This window comes from Barbus barbus, assembly GCF_936440315.1.
Source record: "Barbus barbus genome assembly, chromosome: 18".
NCBI lineage: Eukaryota > Metazoa > Chordata > Actinopteri > Cypriniformes > Cyprinidae > Barbus > Barbus barbus.
The window spans coordinates 15,470,629-15,494,444 of NC_136746.1; the positions used below are offsets into that span (position 1 = coordinate 15,470,629).

General features: G+C 35.5%; 1 protein-coding gene across 1 annotated transcript in view; it reads left to right on the plus strand.

Moving 5' to 3' along the window:
* Window positions 1-23,816, plus strand: part of LOC306884096 (KH domain-containing, RNA-binding, signal transduction-associated protein 2) — a 55,487-nt gene that overhangs the window by 10,121 nt on the left and 21,550 nt on the right. Inside the window, exons 2-3 of the mRNA XM_079439758.1 lie at window positions 3,071-3,198; window positions 16,477-16,593. Of these exons, the coding sequence (XP_079295884.1) occupies window positions 3,071-3,198; window positions 16,477-16,593 (245 nt within the window). The remainder of the gene's footprint in view (window positions 1-3,070; window positions 3,199-16,476; window positions 16,594-23,816) is intronic.

Genomic DNA, 23,816 nt, shown 5'->3' on the forward strand with positions numbered 1-23,816 from the left:
GGTTTCATTTTCCAACCAGCAGGATGCTATCTTCAGAGAGGCTGTGAGTCTTCAAAGTTCCATACGGTTATGTCTTTTTGATGGATGGTTAGAAAAGGTGGATCAAGTGTGTAAAATGCATTGTATATCAAGGAACACTACTGTGACATTCCAAATAGTATTATAAAAAGCCATATCCACCTGTTTGATCAGCCTCAGATTAGCCCCAAAGGTCTTTTCAGATTTTCTTTTGTCATTGTGAACATTATTATTTGGACTGATTCAGCATCCCTTAAATTGTATCCAATTGGTTCATGCTGAACAAGGATCATAGAATTCAATCTAGAATCTTCTTGTGAACCACAACCGTAGAGAAACTTCACAGAGCCCTTAGATGAATATATTTGACATTCTGTCATGTGCACATTTTTCTGCTTATTATAATGCCAAGATGATGAAATTTCAAAATGATCAGATTCGTGGTAGATCAGTTAGAGAATTGTTTTCTTAAATGCTTAAAATTGAAATGCTTATATATATATATATATATATATATATATATATATATATATATATTACCTTTGGATGACCAATCAATTGTTTGTGCATTGGTAACTGTATAGGGCACTCCTTAAACAAGCTGGGCTGAAGTGTTTTATGCAAAAGCATAACAACAGATGTCGGAAAAAGAAGCCAAGCCAGAATTTAAGCCTGGATCTTCCATATTATGCTGCGATACTCATTCCACAGAGCCACTCACCCTTGAAATTGTTATATGTATCAACTAAAAGCCCATTTATGGACTTTTTGGTCTTTTACTCACTCAATAAGATCAGATCAGCAGCTCCTAAATAGCACCCAGAGTTACACTTTTGTTAGTTAGCATTGTCAGGCATGCATGGCATACTCAATAGATGGCTTTCATTGTGTTTAGTAGCATCCAAAATCAATGAAATCCGAAAACACAGAGGTTTTACAGCACTCTTGTTTTTTTGTTTGCTTTTTTAATGTTAAATTTGTTTTTGTTCACTGGCAGTTTGTATGTTGCAAAAAGTCAAAGGAATAATGGCAGCTTTGAATTTTGTCTGATCAAATCTTTTCTGTACAAATAAAATAGCATGAGAAATGCACAGAGGAGCACGAGTCTGTTCCCAGTGGATTACAATGAAAATTTGCAGCTACCGAGTCCGCAGAAGTACTTTTTATATTTCAAATTAATTTATATTCATAAGCAAGAGGACAATGTGGTGGACGAGGAGACACCACCCCTCACAATGTAGAGCGCTTTGAGTGCTTAGAAAAAAGCAGAAAAGCGCTATATAAATGTAATGAATTATTATTATTATTATTAATGTGATTATACTTTCCTCATTCCTATGAGGAAGAGTTTGATGCAAAAATAAATATTAATTCAGGATGTATGTGGCCACTCTTTGTAAAATCAATTTTAGTATGCCTTATTGTTAGGTCTCTGTCTCATTTTCAGCCTGGTTTGATTTCTTTTGAAGGCGACAGGAAGAGCAGCATCCCCAGTACAAAAAAGGTTAAAAAAAAAATCGATCATCATGTGTGACTTTTACATAGACCATGTCATTGTTTACTTTTTTGATAGAAATTGCACCTTTTCGTGCTGTTGTCATTTTGCAGATGCTTTGCCATTAGTCGCTTGCAGCCACCTGAGAGTAAGTGTCATGCTGAAGGGCATACGATGAAGCAAGACCTCTGTAACTCTCCAGTTCATGCATCGCAACCACAGGGCTGTTAGTGCTAGAAAGGTTTTCAAGCAAAAATAGGTTTGTTTAAAGCAGTGGTTATCACCCAGGGGGCCAGGGCCCACTAGGGGGCCTCAGCAAGCTTCCAAGGGGACATGAAGTATTTAAATGAATAATTTTGAAAAATATTAAAATCAGAATAAACTGGACATCTAATCTGGACAGAGTAAACTGAGATCATATTTCTTTAATTATTTTTAAACCCAATAACTATTGTTTTTAGTGAAGAACTACTGGTTTAAAGCAATAATACTGTTCAAAATTAAGGAAAAGGGATTTTTAAAAGCACCAAGTAGGCCTACCTTCTGATTTTCAAAAATTGGTGAGACATGTTCATCTTTAATGTGCTGAACTACACCTGCGGTTTCTCTGATAGGACACCTTTGTGAACTTGAGGGGAACTGACTTCATATATCCTCTAAAAATCAGCTTGAGACAAGCTGGTTCAAATTAACTGCAAAAATAACTTTCATTATTATTTTTTTTTTCAATGATTTTATCCTCTGTTGTTGCACTTAATTCCAGCAGATTATATTATAACCAGCAAATAATTGCTTTCTAGCTGTTTATTGCAAAGCTTTGATAATAAACAATAAGTGGAAAAACAGAGGTGATCATTACAGAAGAACTATACAGAAAGAAAGTTTCATTTTAAATATATAAGGGGCCATATAACACAAAGACCACCACACTAAACTGTCATTAAAACAAGCACACTTTGGGTCTACAGGTCTTAAAACTTGAAAAGACAAGTTTCACCTCCCCACTACATTCAGCGTAGAAGTGAAAGCGAGACAATACGGTTTTCTGCAGGTCTAAGCAGCTGAGAGACTCACCAGAGTTGAGGTGAAAAATAATGGTCTCCCTTCACCTGCTGACTTTCCTTTCCTTCTTTCCCCGCTCCGTGTTTTACACGACTTGCACAGGTTCATAATTCTTAATTCTGCTGAGCATTAATTTAGCAGTGACAGAAGGGGATCCCAAGAGGAACCCAGGTGACAGCTTCATTTCAAGCCTCTTTAATGTTGTGTGGCTGCTAAGTCTTCGGCTCAATTCTCAAAAGCACCATAAAATTCCTCAAGCACAAAATATTACAGTTTTGCGCAGCGGCTTTTCAATTTGTGTTTGTCATGTGAATAAGGGCTTAGCAGGCTTATGCCGACAAGTTACGTTCAATGCAGAGTTTTTATTTAATTGTTGTTAATGAACGTGCCACAGGAAGCTGAAAAGATCTGAAAGCCTTTTTGGAGTTTTTCCTCATATTCCAGGCTGGAAATCGTGACATTTTTTGACCCGAGTGAATTTTTTTTTTCATTCAGAGATTGAAAAGTTTGAAGGAGACGAGTTGAGAAAAGATGGCGAGGTGAAGAAATACTTGGATATCATCAGCAACAAAAACATCAAACTGTCGGAGCGCGTGCTGATCCCTGTGCAGCAGTATCCTAAGGTAAGACCTCAGCGCTCCATGTAACATACAAAGGAGCAATGACAGTTTTATGGGATTGCTGTGCTTGTGGTAATGACTTAATATGTTCTGTATCTGGCAGGAGCAAACTAGATGGTGTCAGACTCTGATTTGTGCTGCACTGCAGATCTGCTGTTATTTACACCTTATATTTCTGTCCTAGCTGAAAAGACTCCTGGCTCTTTCAGAGTAACAGGCACGCCACATCTGTTTCTACCTGTTCAAACATTATTCTGCCTCATTTCATAATCAGGAAATGATTCTTGTTTTTACCAGCTGGCCTCTCACGCATCTGTTAGGAAATTTCAGCTTCTCAGCACTAACAGAGACATAAAACCATTTTATTTAGCAACATGGTCAGTTTTGTATCATGTTATTGTCTGTTGGTTGATTGATCTTCCTGTGGGGCTTTGACTTTGTAGCTCTTGTATTTGCTATGTTGATCGCTTTTATTCACAGATAACAGCTGAAGTCTTTAAATGTGCCATAAAAACTAGACATGGAGCATATTTGGCGCTGAGTGCTTCTGTTTGATTCCTGCTGATAGTTTGATTATAGAGATTCAGTATTCAGAGAGCCAGAGCTGACTGGTTTGATTCATCAATATAATGTTAAACAATATCCCACATCACATTTTTGTCAGTAACAGAGATTTATTTTAGAAGAATGTTGTGATGTAAGCTAAAAACAGAGTGTTTATTTCAGGTTGCTGGTTATTTATTTCAGACTACTCCGTCGTTATCACATTTGGTGCACGCGACACTCTTTTATTCAGCATTGTGCTGCTTTAAAATGAAGCTTTGAAAATGAGTGGGAAAAAGCCCATGAGCGTCACACAGACGATCCATAAAGCTTCTGAGCTTCTCGTATGCTCCCTCGTTTTTTACTGTTTCTGCTTTAGGAAATGAATCCCTGGAGTACTAAAATGTGCAGACTGTTTGATGGGTTTAGTAGATTTGTGCTGCCGAAAAAGAGAGTACAAAGAACATGCCTTAGGTTTAGATTTTACATGTCTTGTTCAAGTTGTAACAATGGATTTTTGTTTTCCCAAATCCCCCTTTCCTCAGGATTTTGGCTGCTTTGTAATTATGGAAATTTTTTGGCAAAGTTCTCTTGTGATATTCCTGGAACGTGAGAAATATCTGTCCAATGCCATCGGATTGATTAATGTTAAGTGTAGATTATGTAATTTTCCGAGATTTTATTTACATATCATTTTTGGTACGAGGGTAAAAGGGTGTATTTTCCCCCAAATACAAGCATACAAAAGATGTGTTTATGTGAAGAGTTATATTTTTCAGGTGCAAAATGTGTGCAAGTTGTTGTAGCATCTCAGGTTATTATTGATTTGAGATAAGACGAATGATTTTTAGAGCCTTATGGAGAGCTATGGGAATCCTGTCTTTTCTTTCTGTAACTGCAGACTGAAGCAGGTTTTGAGGTGAAGAGTCTGGGTGAGAAAGGATAAAAACCTAATGATGCACAATATACAGTATTGCTACCATGTTGATTATGATCATCGGTATTGTTTGAAATTCTCATGATTAAAATTTTAGATTACCTTTGCAGTCATTTAACTCACTTAAAGGAAATCATTAAAAGCTCTAATAATTTAAAACACTTATTTTAAACGTAATCTGCAAAATTAGACAAGAAATGTGTCAGTGCATTAGTGAAAATAAGTCTTGCTAAGAAAATATTTGACAGGTATCCATGCTATATTCTTTTACTTGTCATGACACTTGATATAGAGCTTCTAAATGTTTTGCTGCATTTATGAGCCATTTCTCTGGTGTAGACAAGGCCAAGCCAAAAAAATAAATAAAAATAACATAAAATAAACAAATAAATAAATGAAAAGGTTAGTTTAACGCTTAGAAACCACTATACCTCAACATCAGTTGATCAATGAACTTGTGGACCGTAACAGATAATAGCTTATAGAGTCTAGACTTTATGTTATGTTCTTTGTTACAAATCCCCAGGATTTATCTATGTGCGGTTAATTAATCCATGTGTGACGACAGCGCTGTCTCAGAGTTTTGTCTAATCAGGCTTGATGAGACCGTCTCCAAGGAAGAGCATCTCAGCTGCAGCTGAGAATAACTGAGCTGGAGTCAGTCTTGGTTACTTTGATCCTCTCATTAAATTAGGCTAACTTTAGTTTATGTATTTGCATAATGAAGAATAGGCCTTTGTGGACCTTGAAAGGCAGTTTGTTATGTATCTTTTGACTATTTTTTCTAATGTATATATTGACCTTGACGTGAATTCCTTGTTTTGAATCTTTATTCGTCTGCATTGTTTCAGACTGAGACTTTTAATGCATTGTCTCATTGCTTAGAATATCTTTGTATTTGCTGACATCAGTGCTGTGTTATAAGCATGTGTTCAGTATACATTTGGGGTATGTTTATTGTTTTCTCAAACTTATTGCAGAACACTTTCTTTATTTGAAATGAAATGTGAAAGGAAAAATTAAACGCATTTACAGTGCAACTGACAGCAGGCATTGTTTGAATTATTTTATTCAGTGAATATTAAGTTCAATGGCTCTTCTGTGCTGAATTGGCAAGCTTACAGAAGACAGGGGGGAAACACTTTATTATTTGTAAAGAATGCTGTTTCTTTTCTATGTTTTTGAGTTGCAGCCTATTAGTGTCCACAACTTGTACAACTTGGCTCTGTTATGGTTATTTATTTATTTATTTAGCATGATTTTGAAGGTCTACGAGCCCGGACTCAAACTCGGGACGTCCTGAAGTGCAACGGCAGTACATGTCAGTGCGCTATCGGTGCTGACAACTGGGGACAATTGTAACATTTTCCTTTATAATTCACATCCTACTAACGTCTCCTCTGGTATACAGAATGTTAGCTAAATATATGAAAATAACCAAAATTACAGTGCCATTAACAGACTTCTAAAAAAAACCCCCAAAAAACTACTTGATAATAAATTGATTTTAATACAAGGAGTGCGTGTGTGTGTCCCTGGTATTCACTACATATAGGCCTATATTCCCTATATATACCAGACAACATGCAACATATAATGATCACTTAATCGCAAGCACTACTCTACACCACAATGTTAACCCCTGGAAAACTACTACATAATGGAAATCCTTGTAAATCCCAGCATAACAGAATATTAAATCTTGTGCAAAAACACACAAAATAACAATTAAAGGTAACACTTTAGTATAGGGACTTATTAACATGTCTATTATTAACATATTAACATATTCATATCCCTAATCCAATACCTAAACTTAACAACTACCTTACTAACTCTTAATAAGCAGCAAATTAGGAGTTTATTGAGGTAAAAGTTGTAGTTAATGGTTTGTTAACGGCAAGAATTGGACCTTAAAATAAAGTGTAACCCACTTAATTTTAACATTTATTCTTTTTCTACAGTCTGACACAAAGCTTTCTGGGAATTTGAAATTTGCTGCAACTTTTTCAGTTTAAGTTCAGCTTAATATAAACAATCATTGAGTTCATGTAACGTTTTCTGTTAAGTACAATGAACTTTCTGAAATTTTTAAGTGAGATTAACTCATTTCATTGTTCAGTTTTACAATGAAACTTTTTTCTCAGTTACAGACAGAACTTTATTGAGCATATTCTGAATAAGTGTCATCCCACATCATTGAGAACATTTAGGCCTGGTTTCACAGACAGGGTTTAGACCAAGCCAGGATTAGGCCATAGTTCAATTAGAACATTAGAACACATTTTTATTAACATGCCTTAGAACAAACATTACTGGGGTGCATCTTGAGACAAAACAAAGGCACTGATATGTTTTAAGACCAGTCAGTGCAAGTTTATTTCAGTTGAAACAGCTCAGAATTACATTTTAGTCTGAGACTAGTCTTAAGCCTTGTCTGTGAAACCGGGGGATAGTTTGTTAAATTACTCCCGGTCTCCCCTACATCTTGTTGGGAATCCAGTTTCTGCTACTGCATTGAAAAACTCAGCAAATATGCTTAGTTGATGTGTTTTATATGGCATCCACCAAATGTTGAATCGCTGTATATTTTTATCCTGGCTCGTATTACCTCTGCAACTCTTCTTCCTTGGATCTCTATGCACAGATCTGTATATATTTCATTGTGACATCACAAAACTGCACACTGTTTTAATTTTTTCATCAGTGTCTGTTATCTGTATTCAAATAAAGTGTTTGATTTACCATAACTTCCAGAGAAGCTCAGTCAGTGGTTTGCAGTGAAATATAGTCCCTGCTGACACAGAGCTCAGATACCTGTGAGAACTGATAGAAATCAAGAGAGCGTCACACACATATAGACCAAAAGGATGGCCAAGAGATGAATGGGGTACCTGCATCACCATCTAGTAAAGTCAAAGACACGGTCGCCATGGAAACCACAGTATTTAGATTTGAGAGCTGGATTTGGGCAATCTATCAAAGGGCGTTTCTACACCTCTGAACATTGCTGCAAATTTGTTTTATGATGGTCTGTGGGTTTTTTCCCATAGGGGATGGTGTTATTTTGATCAACAGTATTAAAAAAATGGATAACTGGGACATGTGCGTAAACATTTGGGAAGTCTTGTTTTTCACTGTAGTGTAATTCATTGTGTTTGCGTGGTTTTACAAGGGTAGCCAGACCGCCTTGGTGTCTGATTTGTCAGAGGATTCTAATTAAGACTTAGTAAATGTCCTATGGGTACATCTGTTTGTGCAGAGACTCATTAGAGGCGTAGTAGACACTAAGCTTGTTTTGGTGCAGTGTGCACTGATGAATCAAAATGGTGCGGAGTATATGCTATCATTCACCTGATTCCATTGGTTGAACATTAAATTGACAAACACATGTCCAGCAGCACATGCTAGTACTGCAAAAAATTTGCATCATCAGCACCTGGATCGAGGCGGTAGCTGCATCGCTCATATTTTCAGCCCATTTTCTGACTGTTATGCTGCACTATTTCAAACACATGTCAAATCATGATTGTAACGCAGTTCGTGATTCGGGAAGAAGGAGGCGGGAACCGGCAAACATTCAACGATTTAATAACAAAATAAACAAACGTAAAAGTAAAGCGGCAGCCCCTCACGGACGACTGCCGCACACAAAACATAAAATAATATCCAGGCCTGGTCCTCTCTCGTCTTCCACTGTCGTCACTCCTCCTTTTATCCTTCCGGAGCTCCTCCGTGGGACTCGAGACCGGTGAGTGTCGCAGGTGTCGCTCATTATCATTAACTCCACCGGCCTCGCTCCGTTCCCACGGCTCTCGGCCCCGCCCCACTCACCACAATGATATAAAGAAATCCTTGTAGGTGGACCTGGACCACAAAACCAGTCATAAGGGTCAGTTTTTCAAAATTTAGATTTATACATCATCTGAAAGCTGAATAAATAAGCTTTCCATTGGTGTATGGACAATATTTGGTTGAGATACAACTATTTGAAAATCTGGAATCTGAGGGTGCAAAAAAAAATCGAAATATTGAGAAAATCACCTTTAAAGCTGTCCAAATGATGTCCTTAGCAATGTATAGGCCTAATATTACTCAAAAATTAAATTTTTGTTTACATATATTTACGGTAAGAAAATATACAAAATATCTTCATGGAACATTATCCCCCTCAAAAAAATTGCAAAAATTTTTTTTTTTATTATTATTATTATTTTTTTTTACATTTTAAAGTTAAATTAATCTACCTGTCCTGCTGCACTTTGAGAGTTCAAAACTAAGAGCTCAAACACCGGTTCAGAGTGCAAAATAAACAAAGAAAAAAGCTGGTGAATTGACTTGAAAAGCTGGTTAACAAATTAGGATATAATAATAATAATTTTATATTATTATCCCCATGACAATAATAACCATACATTTTCAATCAATTGCACTGTAAAATATATAAAAATGAGTATTTACCTTATATTACAGTAGGGAAATAATTACAATACTTTTGTCCTAATTTCTACACCTAGAAATACACTTACAATTAGAGCCAACCACTGCATTTTAATCATGATACATTATTGTAATTGCTAAATTGCCTCTCATTTAAAGTGTTGTAAATAAAGTCAGGCATGCAAGAAATGAAAGCATGGGAACATATTTTTTAAGCATTAGACAACAAGAATTTAATTTGTGTTATGCCAAGAAATCTTGAAGATATTCATAAAACCATTGTAGTATAGCATTCAGAATTTCTTGTAGTTGTAAACACCCAGCTTTACCTAAACCTTTCATTAAAACCAGCAATAAGAAAAGACGCAAACAGATCCACCACAAGGTTTGCCTTTATAGTTCTGAAAACACAACTAATCCGTTGAATAGTAACGCCGGTGCTTGTTGTCCCCATAGATTGTGGCTTATCTGTCTCCAGTTATATGACCTTTACATGGAGGTGTAGGCAAGCGGTGCACACAAAGATAATCCAATTGTTGTCTTGTTAAAGAATTCCCTAGTCCCAAAGGCCGACCAACCTTGTCAAAGGTGTTTAACATAGATAAGCTGCTGAACAGATTCAGAATCAAACAGTACACAGTAGGAAAAAAAAAGAAATCAACAATAGCGAGGAAGTTGCATCTTCTTAATGAATTAAAAGCCTGCTGAGGCACCTTTTATTTGTTTTGAGGAAGGTTATTTATATAATTGCAAACATGAGCTCAGATAATGTGGTTTTCTTGTGGTGCACAGTTGTTGGTTCAAGATTTGGAGAGACGGAAAGTCATGGAAAGAAACACTGAGCTTATGGGAATATGGCTTCTTTCCTAATCGGTTTATAAGGCTTATCCCAGTATGTTTCAAATGACCAGCACCCCATGGGATAACACACTCACTAAGCAGCCTGCAGAAAGGCATTCATTTGTGATGCTACAACCATAATCTTTAGCAAACAAATATTTTTGCACTTGGAAATCTTGTAAATGTGTGCCTTTCCAGCTTTTTGACCTTTCCAGGACAGCATTTCGTTTTAAGAGCAGACACCGACGTGACATGGGAAATGTAGTCTGGGGAAGAGAGAGGATGCCTCTCATCTGTATGGGTAGCAGTCTTTTAACCTGTCAGCCTCCTGACTCTGAGATGGTCTTGATGCGCTGTTTGTTTACCCTGCATCTGTGCTGTCAGCCCCAGAGTGTCAGAGCTCAATATGGGTTCTGTAATGCAGGGGATCCATCATCAACTTTTCCTCAGGCTGTTACCTTTTCTAGAGCTGCACTGCACACAACGTTCAGAATATTGGAACATGCGTTTTTAGTCTGATATCATACGTGCTTGTTATGTGTTCTATTTATGTGCATATTATTTTTCTCATTTCACGCATTTTGACAATAAGTATGCTTAAATATTAATATAACAGCAACAATAGCATTATTATTATTTTGCAAATTTTTTTTACAAGTAATATTTATTATTATTTTAGTATTATTATTATTAAATCTATTAATGTTAAGAGAGGTCTGTTAATGTCAATGCTGAGAGATGTTAAAGGTTTCAAGGCTTTAACATTGCAATTTTACTTTAAAGTCATTCTGTATTGCTCATAATTTATAATATTATAAAGAAAGTCAGGTATATATAAAGTCAGAAAATATTCATTTTTTTTTTTCAGCAAAGGACACACTCAATTGGTCAAATATAAGAGTAAGGACTTTTACAATGTTACAAAAAATTATATTCTAAATTACTGCTGTTTTTTTTCATAAAAGAATCCTGAAAAAATGTATCACATTTTCTACAAAAATATTCAGCAGCACAAATTTTATCAACATAAATCACATTTTAAAATATATAAAATAGAAAACAGTTATTTTAAAGTGTAATAATATTTAAGAATTTTAATAAATGCAACCATGGTAAGCATAAGAATTCTTTCAAAATTCTAAATAAATAAATAAAAATGTAAAAAAAACACATTAATTAAAATCACATCACAAAATTGTAACAACTCCAAATATTTGAACAGTATAGTTAGTGTATTTATTGTAAATATTCAAATATACTTTTTATTAGTCATTATCCGAAAGTTCTTTGACTTATTTTGATGTTAAAGCTAATAATATAAGGTGAATATTGGCCAGTATCAAAGCTCTCCCTCTTTCTCCTTGCTCATTAGCCTCCACTAACAGCCAGCACTGGCCCTTTGACTTCGCCTCTATTTAACACCATAGTGCGCTGCCACTGTTTAAACCATTCTCTGCTAATGCCCATGTCCATTGACTGCGGCCAAGCCATTTCTCCTGGCCATTATTACATCTCTCCCAGTCCTAGTGCCCAGCAATAATCCTGCTATCAGCCAGTGCTAGGCCTCGCTAGCAGCACAGCTGGCTGCACTGGCAGTAGACATCTAACCCCATCTGCAGATATTATCTGGTTTCACAGCTTATGGCAAGGGTGCTATGTTTCAACCTCCAACTCAAACAGAGGCAAACAGCCTAACTGCACTAATGGTTATGTTAAGTGTTCCCTTTGCCAACTTTGGCTGGCAGCACATTCTGTTGTGAAGCCTGAGGAGCTTTGTGCCATTTTTGCTGAAACAGCCTTGAGGATATTTAGAAGTTTATTGGCCCTAGACATCATAGTCATTTATACAGCATAAGATGCAGACTGTAGCTGTTGTAGCTATTTCTGCAGAGTCTATAATTTCAGGTTTAATTGGCACAGTCTGAAACCCAAATCCGTAAATAACACAAGTTAGCATGTGTCTTGTGCTTAATATCTCTTTAGCTTAATGTGTAGATCATATTCAGTCATTGTAAATTGGCAGCAGACTGAAATTGTGCCTGTGTCCTTCAAGATTTCCTGTTCCAATTTTTTGATGCTGTGATAAGATGCACCAAAAATAGATTAGTATATTGATCTTTCATGATAGATAAGAATATTCACCTTCAGAATGAAAATGAAATAGTCAAAGACTTGCATCAGGTCTGTTGAGAATGGAACAGCAGAAGACAAGTGCTCTAGAACAGCACTCTTAATGCACCACAAAATTAAATTCAGAATTAAGTACACAATGCATTAGAGACAGATGTTAAACTCTTAAGACTCTTTCTGAGGAAGTTTAAATTAACAAGTAAAGCTGGTCTTAGTGCAGGGATTCTCAACCATATTTGGTCTGTGACCCATTTTTAAGTTCCAAATTTTTGAAACTCCACATCAAAGAATTACATTAGACAATTGATGATCTCACAGATATAATTCCTGATAAAAAAGGAGGTCTATGATACCTATGAGTTATGAGTTATGCATTGGTTATGCATTGGCACTAAGAGTTATGCACTAAGCATTGTATGGAAGCAGAATAATGACAATAGTTTTTTGAAAAATAAAGCATGCTGAATTCCACAAATCGAAAAAAAGAGATGCATTGCAATTAACAGTGCTTGAATTTTAATGTCTTGTATTTCCAGGGCTTGCATTTTTAGGGCCTGAAATTTAACATAGTTGTTCATTTAAGCTGTGAATATTTCAATTCAATATATTTCACACACATTTTCATAATTAAAAATTCAATAATTCATATTCACCTTTCAGAAATCACTTCAGTGTTTTTAGTGTCTGCTGTCTCAATATATAAGAACATGGACACATGAACTTCAACTCCAGTGCTGCTCTAAGAGTCACTTCACCAGCTTAACACTGTTTCATTTGAGAAAAAACTACCGTCAAATACACACTGAATAGCAAAGATTTGCCAAAATAAAAGTTTGGTTTAACTTTTAAAAAAAAGCATATAAAAATGTATTTCTCAAAGTAATAATAATAATAATGTTTAATAAATATCATACAACTAAGATATTTTTTATCCATGTTTTAATTTATACAGTTTGCTGTGCAGCATCTTCACATTCTAAATAAATATTTTGTTAGAGTACATGGTTATGTTTGCATGTCCCTCAATGGATAAAGATGTTTTTAGTCTCCAGATTGTTTAGTTATAGCATATTGGACGAATCAACAGAAATGTCTCCAATAAGATGACTGTCAGTATGTGATGATAGTAAAATGTTTCTGGTGATTGTGTCAATATGAAACTGATCAAGAGCTTAGTGGTCTGAGTGGCTTGAATGACTTCTGAAAAGATTTTGACAGAGAAATCAATGTAATGCACACGAGAAAGCGCCGAGTGCAGGTGAAGGTCCCTGTCAAAGGGACTCATGTGTGAAAAGTCATTTGTTCAGCCAGCCACACACACACTCTGAAGTCACTGTGGGCTCCAAAAATAAGTGATTCTGCATGACAGCACACTGAATAGCCATGCGAGCTTTTTTAGTTATCAATAAACACTACAGCGAATGCTTTTCCTGGATTTTGGCAGTGTTTTCAGGCGTACACACTGATCCAGGCTCCAGAAGTGTGAGTTAGTGATCTAGTCTCCATCACAACAGCACACGATGCGCGCTTTCTTAGAAGTCCCATTTTCTCATAATAAGCCAATGCGGTTTGACACTTAAGCCTCCGGTTGTCAGGTTTATCATCCTCAGCCTGTCAGTGCTGCATAATGCCCATCATTCTGCGGCCTGCCTCTGCCGGGGACTGCGAGGGACAGCTTGCATCGCTTCAAACCTCATCCAGCACTGAACTGTGCCCCCTAATAAAGCCTAAATTGCCCACCGTGGAGCAGGAGAGTGGCTCCAGACATTCATTAGCTTAATGAAAACAGGCCACTCCACTACAGCCGCCCAGTGAGCATCTTCACACTGTAGCTGAGGCAACCATCTGCTCCGAGGCACCCAGCCAGCTGCAGAGTATTCCTGTCATACACACCCCATCAGAGGGGATGCAGACGGCACACCTCCAGCTCACTCGCTCCGAGAGAGTTGGTCATGCCACTTTGGCGCAGTGCTGCATTGTTGCTAAATATACTGCCCTACCCACACCTCATCCTTTCACCTGAAACTGTTTGCATTTGCTTTGTGGCTCCGGCCAAATTCAGTGACGGTTCTTCAGCGTTTCATCAGCTACAGTTCCCTACAGCTGCATCTACAGCCTGACTGGGAAGAGCATGTGTTGAGGAGTTTCCAACCATGTGCTAGGCAGGATATGTCAACATGTGTTATTGCCAACTGTTTCATTCTGGCCGCCACATATCAGCTAACCTTTGCAAACATTTGAAGGACAAATTCACTTCCCTGAGTAATGTCTGGCTCACTGGGATATAAATATATAAATAGTAAACAGCCATAGCACTAAAATTATGCAACGTCAGACTGTACAAATGTGTTCCACACAATGCTTTATTTGTGTTATAGTTGAATTGTCACAATAGGGGACTAGTTATACACAACCAATATTTATTTATTTATTTATTTGAGCCTCTTAGTCTTAAAGGGATAACGCACCCAAAAATGAAAATTCTGTCATCTACTCACCCTCATGTCGTTCCAAACCCATAAGACCTTCGTTCATCTTCAGAACACAAATTAAGATATTTTTTATGAAATTTGAGAGCTTTCTGATCCTGCATAGACAGCACCGCAACTGACTCGTTTAAGGTCCAGAAAGGCAGTAAGGACATCATTAAAATAGTCCTTGTGACACCAGTGGTTCAACTTTAATTTTATGAAGCTACGAGAATACTTTTTGTGTTCAAGTCAACAATTTCTTCTCTTCTGTGTCAGTTTTTGACATGAATTCACAAGAGTTCCACGATTGCGATTACAAGCAGTCTTCGTAAACAAAATCTAAAGATTTTGACAGAGAGGGATTTTTTGCCCAGCCTTATTTATTTGAACCAGAATAAACAGACGATGAACTAAGAGAGACGGACATCAGCAGCACCACACACACGTTGTACTTTCCTGAACATGCATCTGACACAGAAGAGAAGAAATTGTTTAATAAAGTTGTTATTTTTGTTTTCTTTGCGCACAAATATTATTCTCGTAGCTTCTTAACATTAAGGTTGAGCCACTGATGTCACATGGACTATATTAGCGATGTCCTTGTTACCTTTCTGGGCCTTGAACATTTTAGTTGTGTTTCTGTCTATGCAAGGTCTGAAAGCTCTCAGATTTCATTAAAAAAGTATTTTCATTTGTGTTCCGAAGATGAAGGTCTTACAAGCTTGGAACAACATGATGGTAAATAATTAATGAGAAGATTTTCATTTTTGGGTGAACTTCAAGAGTAAATTTTTTTTGCTTTTTTTTTTTTTTTTTTACTGTTTTGCACATTAAAATTTGTTCAAAAATTAGTTTTACAGTTCACACAGAAGATTTCTTTTTTTTTTGTCTTTTGCCATTAGCACTGTTTTTAAGAAGTGTCAACTTAAAAATTGTGAAAGTGTGTGTTTAGATGCCTTATCAGAATCCAAAATGTCACTTTCTTATTCTGTTTTATTGTCCTGTGTAAAAACCATACAAAATGTTTTTTTAAAAAGGTTTCTCAAAAACATATTACATCTAAAGTGAATTTACAGAGGCCGCTGGCTAAGGAGATTGTGGCAATACATCAGAGAAAGTGATGAACACTGAATATGAGCAGACAGTGATGAAGTGACACTGTTATAAAGGGAATCTGATGCACCACTTTATACAAGGGCACTTTTTCTTACAATGGTAGCATTTATTGACTATTTAAGATTTGTTTTTATCTTGGGCATTAAACAACCCTCAGCAGCCCAAATCTGATTGCAATGTGTAAGACTCAGAAATCCCTTGAAGATACAGTTGTATGATGCACAGATGTGAGTAAACCAACGGAGAGAGCGGGTGAAAAAAACAGTGAAGGCCAAGTGTTCTCAATGACCGCTGATCTGCTGTGTTACTGAAATTTTAGTTGCTGCCCCAAGGCAGTTGCTGGATAGCTCATCATCTGGGTAGTATTACTTGAATCCCCATTGGAAATGAACTCATAATGTTATGCCTCATTCAAGCATAGACTTCTGGATCATTTTGAAGATCCCTTTCGGCATTTGGTACATGTTATAATATCTCTGAAAGCAGCGGAGCCCAACCACTGACCCCAAACATCGATTAGACACATGAGTGGCTTCAGTGCCCTGCAGAAACAGGTGTAGACTCTCACATCTTTTTTGATCGCTTCTGAAAAACTTGAACCTAAAAATTATCGACGACTGCCACAGATTTAATTATGAACCCAAAAAGAATTTTTCATTCTCTCGCTGTAGTTTTTGTGCATGATGAGAAAACCCAACTTACTTTTGAATGTGTTTTATTGACTGTGAGGTAACTGAGGCAACTGTCTAGGAAGCAGGCAGTGTGAGAGACCAACCGTATTGCCTTTTCTCTCCTCTATTACAGTTTAATTTTGTTGGGAAACTGCTGGGGCCCAGGGGCAATTCCATGAAAAGATTACAAGAGGAAACGGGAGCAAAGATGTCCATCCTCGGCAAGGGTTCAATGAGGGATAAAGGCAAGGTAGGATGACTGGCAACAACTTCTTTCTTTATCCTCCTGTGTACTGTATAAATTTAATATATTCCATAAATACTTTGAGCATTATTATTGTGATTGACATTGATTTGCCTGTAACCATAAATGCCACAACTGTACCAGCATATTTTCAGATATTAATATCTAAACTGACTGCTCATGACAAAAACAGACTACCTGCATTTGATTAGACCTGTATTAAACCATATGTTGATTTTTGTCAATGAGAAAGTATAATAGTATAATAATTCTATGGAAGTCTGTTTCTGCCATGAAATAAAAAAATGTGTTTTGATATGACATATAGAGTCAGAATTATGAAATAGAAAGTAATTTATAAGTTAAAGGGGCATTATGACATACTAAGTTATAATTATGAGATTAAAAAGTCATAAAATGTAGACTTTTCATTTCACTATTATGACCTTTTATCTCATTATTTCAACATTTTTGTCATAATATGACTTAATATTCGTAATTTAAAAAACTTTGTTATAATTATGTTGAAATATTGGGTACTAAAAATTAAAAGACTGAAATGACAAGTCATGCTGTAATCTTTTGTCAATTATGGCGTCCCTTGTGAAAAAGAAATGCACTTAAGCATACTTTTATAAAGTGTACTTATTGCAGAAATAATATACTTTAAAAGAACAGACATAAGTGCAAATTAAATATGTTATTTTCGACGCTTAAATACATTGTATTTGTAATTAACTTCAAATGTATCACAATTTAAAGTGATATTAAATGCAATAAGTTGAACTTTTGAGTACTTTTTTTAAACCACTTAAGTGGGACTTTTTAGTACATCTTTATGTGTACTTTCATAATTGCTTCTATTGTCTTTAAAATATGTTTGAAGTGTACTAATAACGTACTGACCAGCAATTAATGTTAACTAAAATATACTTTAATGTCAGTTAAATGTAATATTTTTGACCACCTAAATGCATGTTATTTGTAATTGATTTCAAATATATTACAGTTTAAAATGACATTAAGTACAATTAGTTTAACTTTTGAGTGATATTTTTTAACCACTTAAGTGGGACTTTAGTATATTTTATATGGACTTTGAAATATGGTAAATTTGTACTTCTGAATAAGCAATTAATGTGAACTAAAATATACCTAAATGTAATTTCAATGTACTTAAATGTCATATATCTCTGGCAATGAATTTGAAATTTAATATAGGCAATTTAGAATTTTATTAAAAAAAAAAAATCTCTTAGTTACAATCAACACAAACACAAAATGGAAAACCCTCTATATTTATTGACAAAACAATCTCTAAAACAAATACAGTTGCAACACTTTAACTCACTTATTAGTAAGAGTCTGGAGAACAATGCAAAATCACTTACTTACAAAAGTACCTAATCTCGCCATCATAGAAAACATACTATTTCCTCATTGGGGACCTAAAAATGTCCACAAGGTCAAAATTTACTGGTATTACTATCCTTGTGGAGTCATTTGGTCTCCATAATGTATAGGATTACTAACACACAAACACACACACTTAATACAAAAAAAATCAAGAAAATTATAATTCCATGTATAACAAATGAGATCTTATTGTAAAACATTACAAAACTGTGTTAATGGTACCCCCGGTTTCACAGACAAGGCTTAAGACCAGCCCCTGACTAAAATGTAATTCTGAGCTGTTTCAACTGAAAGAAACTTGCACTGACTGATCGTTAAAAATATCAGTGCCTTTGTTTTGTCTCAAGATGCACACCAGTAATGTTTTTTTTAATGAATGTTAATGAAAATGACTTAAATGTCCTAATTGAACTATGGCCTAATCTTGGTTTGGTCTAAGCCCTGTCTGTGAAACCAGGCCATAAATTCTCAAACCCTTACTAGCACCATCATTAAACAAGTTTTAAAAACTTAAAAAGTTTTCTTCTAAAATCTTACTCCAGCATTAGTGAATGCAAGTTTGACTAAATTAATTGATAAAAAAAAAAGAAAAAAAAAAAGAACTTCAAATGAATTGCTGGGAAAAGCTACACACCATCTCTCCACAGTCTCTGTGAACGGAAATGTTCCAAAGAGGCAGGAAAGTCAGAAAAAAAATACCTTGAGGAAAAAAAAAGAAGAACAATTGTTATAAAACATATCCAGTCATTATAAATGGTTCAGTCGAGTGAAAGCAATACACAGTTGCAGTCCAAAGTTTATGTACACCTTGCAGTATAATTTAATAATTTAAGTAGTAAGAGAGTAGAATCATTAAAAATTAGCAATTTCTGCTCTGATGAAGCAGTTTGTTCTGCAAGATGTATGTAAACTTTTGACCACATATGCATCACCTAAGAGGTAATTACCTCAATCATCAGGGCAACATCGTAGAAGAATGCCTGGAGATGTTCCTTCAGATTTCCTGATCACAGCATCTTCACTGACACTGGGCTTTAAAAATAGATAACATTTTTACAAATGGTTTTATTCCTGCTTTACAGGGAATGAAACCTAACTTTAACAATTACCCAAATATAGATAAATATCCCAAAATCTATGAAAATGAAGAAAGGTACCTTAATTTTTGTCCCCCTCATGTTGCCTTGCAAGTTTCTCTCGCACATCTTCATGAAGAATGTTCCTGTATTTACCATGACTGACACAGCAAAGCTGCTGTCCTCTTCCTTTGATTTGTTACCTGTATATGCATGATGATTAGAGGAGGATGCATGTAAATGCACAGGTGGGAATATATTATTTGCACATGGAAAAGATTCAAAGCATTTAATATCCATAAGGATAGTGACTTAATATAGCACCTTTAGCTGGTAATAATGTGTTATCAGGGTGAACTGACTTTCTTCCAGTAAGTCCAGTAAGTAACAAATCTGCGCTGATCCTGCAAAATGAATAACTCCAGATAAGTACAAAAATTTCACATATTACAAACACAACCAGTAATGGAACATCTCGCTCTTCAAATGCAAAAATAAACAACATTATTTCTAGGTGGCTGATATATTGTATACTACTGGTGGTTATAATATCGATTATATACATTAAATATTACAAGATCGGATCTTTGAATTTTGTTTAGCGTTAAATTGAATTTTAAATTGTTTAGTTAAAAATAAAATATTGTATTTTCAGCAGCCAAATATCTTGGTCCACGCACACGATAACATTCCGATATCAGAATGCATTCATAAATAAATTATAGGACACGATTAATTCACATCCCAAGTCCATATAGCAGGAACTGCAGGGTGTGAATGACAGGAATGGTAAGACTAAATTAAGAATAAAGAAAGCTTATATCAAGATATACTTACTTGATTCATTATCTGCAGTGCATAAAGTCTCATCGGTAATCATCCAAACGTGCCGCTCCTCTGTTCTCCTTTGATCAGCGAAGCTCCTTCACACGTCGCGATTACAGGAACATGGCGTACAGTGCATTTTTCAAACTGAAGTAGCACCTGAAGTAGTGATGAAGTAGCGCGCAATCATGACATAATATTTTTGGCGCATGCGCATAAAACAAAAGAGATACTTTGCTTGCAATTAATGCAATTAAATGTGTGAGAACAACATAATGATATTTGAAAGTATTCTGTACACCAGACCTGGGCATTGTACGGCCCCCAGACCGCATCCGGCCCTCTGGCTATCCTTGACCGGCCCGCAGGTAATTCGTGAATTAAAAGTCAATCGCAAATAGGTATAATTAGGTGTACGCAATACATCTGCACTGCTTTTATTTCAAGGCAACAGCTTTGTTTCCTGATAATGAAGCAACTTAAAATCAGTTTGAAACTTATTTTATTCCTGTAAACTCATAAACTCAACAAAACGTTGCTTTTGTAAAATAATGAAAGCAGGACGCGCTTTCTGCCATCTCTGAAGCTGGAGCATGTCAGAAAAAAGAACCAAAACTCAGCGTACGGCTGCTTCACAGACATTTGAAATAGATTATATCTATAGAAAGTTGAATATGTCTACTTTTAAACGAACCAATTCAAAAACAAATATTTCCTGATTATTGTAATCTGTATGAAGGTTGCATTTCTCTCTAAAGGCGCATCCAGTACTCTGGAGATGAGAGACAATTAATAAATAATTAAAATATTGGATTTTTTCCCCAAAAATTCAGTATCATTAGGTGACTTTTGCCTGTGCTTGGTGGCAAACTTTATACGTGTGCTTGAGCACGGAATATTGAAGCTCATTGGATAATTAGCTTTAATATAAACTCGCAATTAGTTAATAACTTGAACAACTAGTTAAGTTGTTGGGGGCAGCCCTATTACTAGACGTCTCTGTTAACATTTTTAGAGCATTTTAGCTACGCATTTCCATTGTCGGATAAATTCTGCTTTCAGAACTGTTTCAGAGATGTCTGTAACATTGATTTTTCCTCTGAAAAACAAAACCTAATTTATTTAATTAAAAAAATAGCCTATGTAGGCCATATTTTATGTTGTGAATAGCCAACTCTTTCCATCTGGCAGATATTGTTGCTTCTGGGCTGTGCATTGTAAATCACAGAAAGTCTACAAAATACGTTGTCTCCCAAAAACCCGGGTCTTTTTTAATGCATGTGTAGCCTTAGCCTATCCCATTTTCCTCATCATTTATAGAATGATATTTTACTGATGTCTGGACACTATTTTCAGTGGCTTAGAAAAATATAAAGAGATGGTTCAATATAGCTATTTGTAGCCTAATGGGAAGTCGTGGCCTAATGGTTAGAGAGTTGGACTCGAAATCCAAAGGTTGCGGGTTCGAGTCTCGGGCCGGCAGGGATTGTAGGTGGGGGGAGTGAATGTCCAGCGCTCTCTCCACCCTCAATACCACGACTGAGGTGCCCTTGAGCAAGGCACCGAACCCCCAACTGCTCCCCGGGCACCGCAGTGTAAATGGCTGCCCACTGCTGTGTGTGTGTTCACTGCTGTGTGTGTGTTCACTGCTGTGTGTGTACACGTTGGATGGGTTAAATGTAGAGCACAAATTCCAAGTATGGGTCACTTCACTTCACTAATGAATACATTGTATGAGAATGTATGTTTCAGGTTTTGACTGCGAATGTCACGTCCATAATCTTTGAAATACTAGATTTTTTGTTCAAATTTGTGATGGTAGTTTTTGAAAAAAAAAAAAAAAAAAAAAAGAAGAACATTTTCAAAACATTGTTTGAGAATGTTCATTAGCTAGTGGTATAATTGTGTGCTCCACATTTTCATTGTATGATTGTAATGTTCCATTTACTGTTTTTTTATATAAAGAGATATAAAATATATTGGGCACTTGAGTATTGGTACTGGTCCGGGCCTCAGCAACCGCCCAAGTTTCTCATGTGGCCCCTTGGGAAAATGAATTGCCCACCCCTGCTGTACACAGATGTAAAGTACAGCACTATTACATACAAATACTTACTCTCTTAAATGACACTATATGTCAAATATTATGTAGAAAATTAAACTTCATAGAGTTCATAGTGCAAGAGCTGGTGATGAAAATTTCAACAATAGGTTTTATTGGAGTATACTGTATAAGAAAGTATATTTAAGTTTAGAAGAAAAATACATTCAAGTGCATTAATGAACGTAATATATATTATAGACTAAATACTCTTAAAATACATTAACAAATGTAATTTTGAAGAACACACTTAAGTTGAAATTAAAATAAATTATTTTACATGTGTTTTAGTATATTGATAAATATATCAAAATAAGTGTACTTATTTAAAACACAATAAAATCATAATTATGTAAAATGTATGTTTAAGCAATACTTAATTAGACATTATTATAAAGTGCATTTTTAAGAAGTGCACTTAAGTATGTTAAGACCTATTGTCATTAAAGTGTACTCTCTTTAAGTACACTTAAGTGGCATTTAATTTAAAATATATTATATTATCTGCAAGTGCACTTTTTAAAAGGTATACTTTTAATAATTGAAATAAACAAAAAGTACACTTTTACTGCAGTTAAGCACACTTTTTTCACAAGGGTTTTTATACCAATTTCAACTTTTTACCTATTACAACTTTTTATCTCATAATTATGATTTAGTAAGTCATAATTTCTATGTTTTTATTTAAAATTATGACTTATCTCATAATTTTTACTTTTATATCATAATTATGATTTACCAAACCATGATTTTTTTCTTATGTGGAGGAAATTGGCTTCCATAAGCTTGTACATGTTATGCACACTACATTTATTCCAGAGCAGAGTACTTTATCCCTTAAATCCTGTGAACCTTTCATTTCTGTGAGTCTAACAAGCATCAGCAGTGGCTGACAGAGCAAAGTGTGAGATGACGCTGAGACTGAAGATCATTACCTGCACTATATGCTCCTAGATAGAGGAAGAACTGCTGTTTTTAGCATTTACTGATGTTGTATAAATTCTAGAAAAAAGAAATATATATTTCACAAACGATATCACAAATAGATAGCACTGACTCACATTCTGAAAGTAAAGCCTGGCAACCTAACAGACAAATCTCTAGGTTGTAAAGGAGCTGTTGAGACTATTCGCAGTATGGATCTTTCTCAGTGGATCTGATTTAAACAAGTGCTTTGGATTGAGTTGTGGTGAGTGCAATGTTTAGAAATGGCATTTTGTGATTCAGCCAAACAGCTTCCCTAAGAGACATGCTGGTCATTTACCTAGCCAGAGAATCGTTACAAATGTAATATTTCTCGGTTTGCTGCTCCTGTCACCTCATAATAGGCCATCCTGATTTCCCCAGCTCAATAAAATGTTCATTTTAATCTAATATTATCGAATGTATCTCCATTGAATGAAAATATCAAGCAAATATTAGTTTTCTTTCATGTAGTGTATGAAATGGAATGAAGCAATAAGCGAAGCGAGGCTGTGTTCTAAAGCGATTTTACCACTGTTAAGGGGTGTTGTTAGGCACAAATAAAGCATGGAGACTTGGCATATGAATAGCATTCAGTTGATGTGTGCATATTTACAACACTCCTGAATTTTGTTTAACCAATTACATTTTAGAGCTGAAACAATCCTTTTTTTCAATAACACCATGTTGAAAATTAAACGTTGTTATCATAAGATTTCCACAAAGTCAACAGAAACTTTTGTTTGTGCAATCAGCAATGCATTTACAGTTACCTGAGTAGTATGAATTATTTACACAAAAGCTGTTTGTCCTCATTTGGTCTCTGAAGAGTGTTCTGAATGTGTTAG